The 10939-nt window shown below is 39.3% G+C and overlaps 1 protein-coding gene across 5 annotated transcripts in view; it reads right to left on the bottom strand.

The window, feature by feature from the left end:
• Window positions 1-4967: 4967 nt before the first annotated feature.
• LOC126214845 (protein roadkill) overlaps window positions 4968-10939 on the bottom strand; it is a 344850-nt gene continuing 338878 nt past the window's right edge. For all 5 annotated transcript variants that reach the window (XM_049941480.1, XM_049941481.1, XM_049941479.1 and 2 more), the window contains 2 exons: window positions 10650-10792; window positions 4968-8249 (listed from right to left, as the gene is read on the bottom strand). In XM_049941480.1, coding sequence (XP_049797437.1) covers window positions 8105-8249; window positions 10650-10792 — 288 coding nt within the window. In that variant the 3' untranslated portion in view covers window positions 4968-8104. The remainder of the gene's footprint in view (window positions 8250-10649; window positions 10793-10939) is intronic.

Below are 10939 nucleotides of genomic sequence, written 5' to 3'. Positions count from 1 at the left end.
TTCTTAAATATAGTACAAAGCATAGAGTCAAACAGTTCGAGAGCAAAATCACACCAGTATGTTGAAAATTTAACTTTCACAAAATTCAACCATATGAACGTATCACCAACTTCTGCTTCTGAAATTACAAAGTTATACATTCTCTAAAAAATTGTAGTGGGACTCTGAATTTCGCCACACTACACTCGTTCCCTCAGATAAAAAATATCCCGTCGTAGCGGTACGAGCGCTCGACGGCAGAGAAACTACTAAAATTGTAACTCTTTTCTTGTTTTCTATCCGTTTTTTGTTTGTCTCTTGATAGCCGAAGCTTAAGGCAGACGTGATCTGGAAGACGCAAAAACAAAATACTTATTAGCTAGTCTTTATCTGATTTTAATGTGTAGACATATTGTGAAAGTTGTTAAGAAATTCGGAGGATGGAAGTAGCAAAGTAAATTAAATTGCATACACTATCAAGATGACTTTAATTGGTATAAATTAGTGATTCCTGGACGATTTCAAGATTTCGGAGCAGACTTTTCACGCAGAATTGAAGGAGATTTTTTGAAGACCTGGACGCCGCACGAAAGACGACATGTTAACCTGGTAAAGAATGAACTCAAAGCTACGCCATTTACCCCTGTCAGTTACATTTTGTTATTCTCTGTTCTTTTTTCAAAAATTTTTTTAGTGGAAATTGGTTTAACTTTTGCTCAAAAACGCCACAAGGACCACCCCAACAATAGCTTTTCTGTAATACGAAGTCCAATTTGCTTTTCATTCTTTCCCTTTTTTCACGGTCATTAACGATCTTAAAAAAACCATTTTCACTTACGATTTCTTCCCACATTTTCAACCTTTTATCCTTTTCTTTTATTCTCTTTTTTTTATTAACCACCACAAAATAAAAGCTTATCTGCCTTCGACGGTGTTTGCAATAGAGCACTAAAAATTTGTCCCCGTGTAATAAACTCAGTCTTAGGCAAAATATGCAATGCAGTTTTCCTGGGACAGAAATATGCCATTGTTAAACTCCTCATCCGGAAAGGTGATGAGAGATGTCTGTAACAACCAATCTGTTTCATTGCTTCCAACGTTTTCCAAACTTTGAGAAGGTGATTTTTTATAGACTAGTATCTCATCTTAGCAACCACTAAATCACAGTTCGGGTTTCAGAATGCTTGCTCTACTGAGAATGGCATTTGCACTAACTCACCAGATTTTATAAGCATTAAATAATGGAACAGTGCCAGTTGGTATTTTCTGTGACCTATCTAAGGCATTTGACTGTGTGAATCACAGTATTCTTCAAGATAAACCGATGTTTTAAGGGATTGATGGTGTAGCCAACCAATGTATGTCATATCTAACCATAAGAATGCAGAAGGTTGTCCTCAGTCTTTCAACCAACGTAGAGCAAGGACAAATTCTGACTGGGGAGAAATCGTGCGCGTGCGTGTGTGTGTGTGTGTGTGTGTGTGTGTGTGTGTGTAAATAAAGTTCTTGAAAGTATCATTGATTGGTTTTCTGTGAATGGTCTTGCCCTCAATTTTAAAGACATTTGCAGTTCTGCACATCTAGAGGTGAGGAAACAATGGATAAGGCAGAAACTTTGAAATTCTTAGGTGCCCATACTGATGAGAATTTAAATTGGAGAAAGCACATTTTAGGAGTCCTGAAACAACTTAGTTCGGCCACATTTGTGCTCAGAATCATTGCCAATCTTGCGGGCAGACAGATCACTAAGTTGTCATTTTATGCATATTTTCATTCAATAATATCCTACAAAATAATGTTCTCAGGTACGTCACCTTTAAGAAAGAAAGCCTTCATTGCACAAAAACATGCCGTAAGAGTAATATGTGGTGCTCACCAACAGTCACCTTGTAGACATCTGTTTGAGGAGTCAGGAATTCTGACTATTGATCCACAGTACACTCATTCCTCATGAAGTTTGTTGTAAATAATCCACTACAGTTCAAAAGGAACAATGAGGTACATAATTACAATGCCAGAAGGAAAAAATGACTGACTACTCCAGATTACAGTTGTCTTTAGCACAAAAAGGGGCACACAATGCTGTAATAAAAATTTTTCATCACTTACCCAGTGATATAAAACGTCTGACAGGCAGCAAAATAAAATTCGATAAACTGATAAAGTTTCTCCTTGACAACTACTCCTATTCTGTAGAAGAACTTTTGTATTACAGTCATGTATAAAAGGTAAAGGGTAGGAAATGCTAACTCTCATATGTTTAACACAATTTACAATGTGAATGTAAAGTAACTTGTTCTACACCATTACAATCTATTACGAAAAATGATCCACGGAACAATGAAGCACCGTGTGTAAAATTCCTCGGGGTCCAGTTGTACGAAGTTAAAACTGAGCCAACAAACAGATGAACTAGTGAAGGAGATCAGATCGGCACATTTTCCCCTCGGCATCGTCTCTTATTGTCTGCTCATTTAGCCCACTTTCAGTCCATTTTACGGGGCAGTGTACCTACAGTTACTATAGCATTCATCTGTCAAAAACAAGCGATACGAGTACTGTGTGAAGTAGATAACTGTAGCCTTTACTTGACAATCTTTGGATTCTCAATAAGTTTACTCACCAATTTTTGTTGCTGATGAAAAAAAATCCGTTTTACTTGAACTGAGATTTACACCATCACACAACAAAACATGAAAATTGTTTTCATTTAGACAGTCTCCTTGTCTAGGGCTCAGAATGGAGTTTAGTGCATCGATTTGAAAGAAAGAAACAAACTATCACGTAACAAAGGACAACTGTGAATCCCACAGAGTTCCAAAGAAATTAAAAACATACTTCAGCAGCCATCCTTTAACAACCTGCCTTAATACTGATACTTTAAAAGAGGACTGATGTCAGGTAACCATTTTGTCTGAAACATACCAATAGCATCGAACAAGAAGTACAGGGAGATAAACTGCAGCCAAGTGCGTGCGCACTGTTCCTTATCTATATAAACGATTTGGTAGACAATCTGAGCAGCCGTCTTCTGTTATTTGCAGATGACGCTGTCATTTATCGGCTAATAAAGTCGTCAGAAGATCAAAAACTACAAAACGATTTAGAAAAAATATCTGAATGGTGCGAAAAGTGGCAGTTGACCCTAAATAACGAAAAGTGTGAGGTCATCCACACGAGTACCAACAGGAACTCATTAAAACACGATAAATCAGTCGAATCTAAAAGCCGTAAATTCAACTAAATACCTAGCTATTACAATTACGAACAAATTGGAAAGAACACACACAAAGTGTGGGGAAGGCTAACCGAAGGCTGCGTTTTATTGGCAGGACACTTACAAATGTAACAGACCTACTAAGGAGACTGCCTACACTACGCTTGTCCGTCCTCTTTTAGAATACTGCTGCGAGGTATGGGATCCTTACTAGATAGGACTGACAGAGTACACAGAAAAAGTTCAAAGAAAGGCAGCACGTTTTGTATTATGGCAAAATATGGGAGAGTGTCACAGAAACGATACAGGATTTGGGCTGGAAATCATTAAAAGAAAGGCGTTTTTCATTGCGAATGCCAAAATATTTTGCTGACACCGACCTACACAGGCAGTGGGGTGGGAGGGGTGGGGGGTAGGGCATGGGGGGTGGGGGGGGGGGTGGGAGAATAACAGAACTGTGAGGTGGTTCGATGAACCCTCTGCCAGGCACTTAAATGTGATTTGCCGAGTATCCGTGTACATGTAGATAGCAAGTTAAGCACCACCCAAAACTAGTGATGGCTATATATTCAACTAATGCCACTCCATACAAATGGAGGCTTTCCTCCTCGACGGGCTGTACAGAACACGATTATTGAACGAATTCCTATATTTCATTTTCAAGCCACCTTTCTCCGTGGCCACACACAGTACTATTAACATAAAAACATTAATATTTAAGGATACATTAATGTTAAGTAACCTCTGCTCGTTACGACATAGTACTGTACTTTCACACAGAGCTGTAAAAATCTTTTAATCTCTCTCGAGGTATTTCTTATCGTGACGTGTATTTTGGTTCTCAATGCACGACAAACCAGATACAGAGACTGATGAATGAAAAATTATAAGATTTACTTTGCAAATGGCAGTTACTTGCTTAGAAATTTCACACATTCCATAAATATGTGCAGGGACCTATAAACACACGTAATAAACAAGTTCAAAATGTGTCAAATTATTTTGTATACTATGCAACTCTTCAAGACATTTGTATTCTGTTATATACAGTGACCTCTGAACCTTTTGATATACACGCTCCAAATTATATTTTCCTCACAGCTGGAAAGAGGATGCACCTCTGTCAATCTGTGCCGCGACTGTGCGACGTTCCCAGAGAAATTAATCTCCACAAACGGGCACGGGAGAATAATTTTATTGCAAGATTCTTTTTTTTTTTCCAAAACTGTCAGATATCATGACTTATTAATTACCCCAGCAACCCAGGAAAGTATCAATATGAAGATGAACTGGTCACTTGCAGTAATTTTTACGTGCTCCTCTTCACATTTCAACCTTATCATTGCAGGAAGACTGCCGACAGCTGACCAGCCCATTACGTGTCCTGCAAAACTTGGGACTGGGCCAGAATTTTAGTCAAATTCTCTTACTTTTGTGTGTCATTCCCATCCCAGTCACCCCATCAGCAGAGGTGAAATAACACGACTGTCTGAATGAATCCAGCAGGAATCAGACTTACTGATTCAACTCCAATATTATTTCATATTTTATTTTTTTTTGTGTCATCATTTCATATGTGCACAAATCATGGCTCACTTTTACAATATCTCTCTCACACACACACACACACACACACACACACACAAAATCAATCTGTTTAACATACGCTGGGAAGCATAGCAGTTCAAAAACAGCATGTTTATCACTGTAAGTAATGTTACAATTAAACAGGGGTAGAACACATATCTGATAGTAAAGAAAATGCACAACATTCTCCAAAAACTTTCATTTATTCTATACTTAATGAAAATTTAACTCATATGAAGTATGTGCTGTTGGCATCATATTTCCCAATGAATTACACAAATGAAGCTACAATTATGTAAATTTGGTTACAAAGGCAATCAGCACTGGAGCACAAACAGAAATGGGGTCAAGAAGTTCACCTTAACACAAATCCAGTAGCAACATCTGAAGTACCCGAGTACATTTGTACACGTTACAAAGTAAATCTATGAAAAACAATGCAATACACAGATCGGTGCAGTTTCCTAAATGCAAATGCCACAAAAGTAGCTAACCGGACGACTGTTGTCACTGCACCCGACATCAAAGCGGGAAGTGCCGGCCGTAATAGTGTACGGACAGACGTATTGCAGAGTTTTACCACTCGTCACAAATGTCGTCACTTACTGCAAAAATCAGAAAGCACTGTGCTCAAATGCAGGTAAAGCCAGCAGGCTTCCCAGAGAGTACGTGACGACCGAATTTACCGAACAAAAGAACAGGACGTCTGCACGTACGACGTATTTTTTAATTTGGCGTTCTATTTCGACACTGCGTGCTGAGGAAACATCCACCACTCTTTTTGGAAGACACGAATTTGAGGTTTCTAGCTCGCCCACTGTTAGCAGTAGTACAATATATCTTAATTCGCGTCCAAAGTCGGAATCGCAACTTTACCGAGGAAGGTGTATTTTACACCGGATACGAGGAAGTCTCGAGAGGGTGGATGCGACCTACAGTGAATTCGGGAAGCTTCACAGTCTACAGCTGTTCCGAGAACAAAGTCGTACATTAATGGAGTATACATTGGGGCAAACAAACATAAAATACTGTTATCAGAATGATATTCTAATGATTTTTAGTGATTAGAACACTAATGAAGTATGATCCACCATGAACAAACTAATGTTTTATCACAGAAAACTCAATATGGCAATGAGGGCATCAACTAATCTGGTACAATAATAAATGAATATATGGACATGTACATTTCCTTAAGATTACAATATTTGGCAATAACAGTACTGCGGTTCCCACAGAAGTTAACATAAGCGCACACAATTATTCTCTGAACTCAGATATTTGCAATTTTTTCCTCCAATTTGTCAGTTTACACAAGAAATAGCATAATAAATTGCACTGCAGAGATAAATTAGCTGATAACTTCAAATATCAATGCAAATAATAAAATTAAATTACAGGCTTTTGATGGTTTTCCAAAATATTAAATTTTTGTGATAATTTGCTGCAAGGGATATACTACCTAAACTAAAGATATTAACATTTTCTCAAACATTAGAAATCCAGTAACTTACAGCACAAAATCTTTACTGATGTAAAACTATTAAAAATCACGTAACCAGCAGTTTTCATTTTGTGTACAAGAAACAGGTATCACTAATTTGTCCTCTTACACATCACACGAAAACACTGTTTCCGACGCATTTACAAGTTTTCCCGAGTTATTCCTGGTGAATTGAAATACGACGAACCACGGTTTGTAAACATTACCGTATAAAAAATGAAAACATTGGCACGATCAAATCAAAACAGATTCCTCCTCGAAATACGGGCACGACTCGTCCACTGTACTGTACCCAAAAAATTTAACTGAGAACACGGTATCTGGCTCGACATTCACATTTACTTCCCAGTCGGGTCAAATCTGTACACTGCACGCAAATGCACGCATCGGACCCCCGAGAGCCAGACATTTCGTTTCGAAATAGGTTAGCTATCTTTCCGATTCCGAGAACAGATTTAGAAAGATACATTTAAAATTTGTCCATAAAAATACTACTGCAAGTTGCATCTTATTTTCGTTTTTCTTTGGAGAAGTGCAGATCTTAAAGTGCACTTCAATAAGAAGAGATAGTCACGGGAAGGGAACAGGATTCTGTGTGTGAAGGAAATATTCACGAGACATGAAGGTCAAAGCAAAAGGAAAGAATATTCTGGGGCAAAGAATACTGCAGGGGGTGAGGTGGGGAGGTGCAGAGGTGCAGAGGACTGGGAGTCAAGTGTTAGCCGTTAACTATTCCTCAGTAATTCCAAGAGTTTCACAGAGGATGCCGCAAAGACTCAGTGGGCAAAAACAAAACAGAAAACCCAGTTCAAATTAAAACTATTTCTTAAATTAAAAGAAATTGGAACAACAAGTTTACAATTAACAATAGTAACCACACATTAACATACATAAGCGCACATGCCCAAAGGCACACAAAATAATAAAATGAATTTGGGAGATCATATAAATAAAACTAACTAGATTTTTCACTCCATTAATAAATGAGAAACAAAGTGAAAAGGCTGCTCTTATAGTGTTACCTTTAAAATGAGGTGGAATAAAAATAATATTTTATTAAGGAAATCAATCTTTGTACAGTTTCTGCAACTTTGTTTTCCACAAAAACAAACAATTCTCCGTGTGACTTTTCTTCTGTCTGCGAAGTTCCCCCGAGAGAGAAGTTTTTGGAAATACAAAACGTCTTCAATTTTCAACTAAAGAGAATGTGCAAATAAATCACAATCCTCACAAATGACCCGCTCCCGCAAAACAATTTGGAAGTCACCAAGTGAATCCAAAATGAGCTTCAAATTGAATAATAGTGTTAAGTGCAATTTCTCTCGATTCTGAACTTCCACTTACACTAGGCTCTAGGTTCTAGGTTCCTGTCGTTTTGCATACAAAAGTGTACAAGAAAATGTCTTATCGAATTTGTAAATGTTTCGGGTAACTTATTTCCAAGAAAATCTCTCTCGAGCCACGCTTTCCATCCGACCCGAGCACCGAGCGGGTGAAAAGCTAGGATCTCGACACACATTTTCCTCAATACGTACGCACGTAATGACTAAAAATAAAAAGTCCGACCCAAAACTGACAGAGGTAAAGGAGGTACGACAAACGGTGCAGGAGAATAGTTCCGAGTTTGTCCGGAAACTGAACACTGCCAGCCAAGCAGTCGACAACATACGGTGACGGAGGAGATTTCAGGGAGACGGTGGGACATGGGGCGGCGGAGACCCCGCGCCGGAGGCGGCCACGGTGCAGGCGGGGGCGGAGGCGGAGCTCGCGGCCGCAGTCGCAGACGCCACCGCGGGGGCGCCGGAGGGCGGCTGCCTTCAGCTCTGCTTCACGCGCTTGCGGGGCGGTCCGATGGGCGGTATCTGCTGCGTCGCCAGCGCTCGGAATGCTTCTGCGATCAGATGCGGGTGAGACAGGATCATCTGCTTCCAGCCCTGCGTATCCATGACGTCCGTCGCGTGCCTAGGGAGGGGGCAGAGAGGAAACTTTCCTATTACCTGACATTGTCCCAGTTTCTGGGAACTAATACGGACTGTTTAAGACTGAAGAAGAAGAAGAAGAAAGAAAGAAAGAATCACATTTTAGCAATTTATACTAACTGATTGGCACCAGTAACAAAAAGAACAAGTTGGAAAATGCAAAGCCTCAATGCTCGTAACAACGTAGTTTCCCACTTTAAGCTACCTGCAATTACAGAGTACATTTCACGAAGCATATTTTTTGTTTGGTTACAAAGCATCTTCTGTGGTCATTCTCGAAATATTATCTACACGTGTGTCGTCGTCATTTATGAATTGAAAACGCTATTCATTTATAAAATTGGCACACTGGTTATGACATTGTTGCCTCTAGTTCACGTTTACTGAAGACCACTACTTACAGATATGTTAACATGACGCCGGAACACTATGGGTAAACTGTATACCAATTTTTTTAAAGGTATAATGTTTTTAATCTATACATACCAAAATGTAGACACACACTTAGACCACATTTTCTGAATGACCACAGGAGATACTGTAGAAGTTAAATGCATCTGGTGAAAAATACTAATTGCAGTGAACTTGGCACGGAAAAACTAACTGATATACAAAAGCCGTTGTGAAATACAAACTTGTCACAATTGCTATCTGACCCAAATACGAAGTCTTTCAAATTACCACAACGCACATTCGTGGAAGGTAAGGTGTGTCAATTGAACGAATGTGGGCTCAAGTTCCAGATAAATACTGCCGGGCACCAGTCCACATCCATTTCGACAGTAACCTCAGTCCGAGGCAGGACGACGGCCCGTCGGCCGACTCTCCTGTGTCGGTCGCATTTTTCATTGAGAATTATGAATTATTCTGTCTGTGGCAGAAAACGTTCACTGTCTGTATCACCGGCCGGAGTAAGTGGGATGCCCGTGCAGAGGTAAGACTCCGAGACCACCTCACACTCCCGAGGAGTGGAGGGCACTCGGCAAGTTTCCGACTGGAGCCCTCAAAATTCTACTCGCAGTTAAAGCAGAAAATGTGCAGTTCGTCATACAGCTGTCTGGGTAAGTATTAAAGCTGTGTCTGGCCGACGCACTACAACCGGTGCACACTCCCCGTCAGTGACAAAAGGAATCTCTGTTGGCAGTTACATTTTATCACAGTTTTAATTTTCAGACATTTCGTACAAGCAGTGAAGTCAACCAGAATAGTGGTTGCATACAGAGCTCAGCAACTTCAGGAAATCTAACAAGAGAAATAGTCACCTAATTTGAAGGTGTTTTTGCACCACTTATTACGGAAATTTATACGGATCATTGTGGTTTTGAGAACAACACAGACTGGAATGAGCTACCTAAGCAATGGAGAAGTTATTTCTACCGCTTTGGAAAAAAAATCCAACAGGTTGTACCCCCACACGACAAACAAGAACAAAAAGCAATTTCTGATTGACACACCGTGCAACTTTTCTCGTGGGGAAATTTTAACAACTGTTTTCACTACCCATTTAGCACACTATGTAAATGAGCTCAGAAACAGACAATCAGTAGCACATACTTAGGTCTACAAGTAAATCACTCGTCAAAAGTATCTCAAACAAACTGCCGTATAGATGTTTCTCGCACAGAAATACTGACAGCATTTTGCAATTTGTTCCGTAGCACATTTCTAATAATAAATGTAAATTGTTAAAACCACATCATTCTGTTTTAAAACACAGAACAGTATGCAGCACACTACTGGGGAGTATTTTACTGAGTAACATTTTAAATGTTTGGTACATTCGGCCCAATTGTGCACGTCTACCATCCTCTGGCTATCCCAGAAAGCTGCCCGATGAACCGACAGTTTTAGTTAAACAACAGTGTTTTATTACTAATTTAATTGCTACACTTTCAATCTTGCCAGGGATATACAGAAACAACTGAATCAAAAGAGGAATCATTTCTGAACAATGTTGTATAGTTATAAACAATTACACTATCTTTATCTTTAGCTATAAATTGAATCATTGTGGTTCTCTTATGCTCATTTAAAGCACCTAAAACAAAGTTTTATTTATCAGGCTTATTTTATTTCAAGAGACACGGGGCTTTCTTACAACTGTATTTCAGCACTAGCCAATTATTTCTGATCCAAGACTGGGCGAAGCACATCTACAGTTTTCTAATTTTCTTTTGTTTCAAATTCAAATCAATTTACCTCCGTATCTCCCACACAGGAGACATTTGCAGGGCAAAATACAGATTACTGCTCGTACAGCACAGGCTATATAAAAGCACATGCACACACACCCACATACAAAATTAATACTGAAACTTCCTGGCAGATTAAAACTGTGTGCTGCAGAGTGAAAATCTCATTCTGAAAATACTATAATACTAACGTGTTGATGAAGTCGATGGCCTGCGCTTTCAGCTGATCTGCGCTGTGGAGATCTGCCAGTATCAGGATGTCCGCTGCATTCTCAATTGACAGATTTGTACAGAGGGCTTCTTCACACATAACTTTTAACCTCTCCAGTGCATACTGAAAAAAAAAACAACAACAAATTCTATTACCTTACACAAATGTTTAATTCGAGAAAAAATTATATTACATTAAGAGCGTCACAAAATGACAAATTTTTACTGTATTCGAACCTCAGCTTTTAGAGCCACCCCCATCCCTCGGTAA

This window comes from Schistocerca nitens, chromosome 12, assembly GCF_023898315.1.
Source record: "Schistocerca nitens isolate TAMUIC-IGC-003100 chromosome 12, iqSchNite1.1, whole genome shotgun sequence".
NCBI lineage: Eukaryota > Metazoa > Arthropoda > Insecta > Orthoptera > Acrididae > Schistocerca > Schistocerca nitens.
The sequence above is the reverse complement of the archived record's forward strand: the minus strand, read 5'-3'. Positions and strand labels throughout refer to the sequence as shown.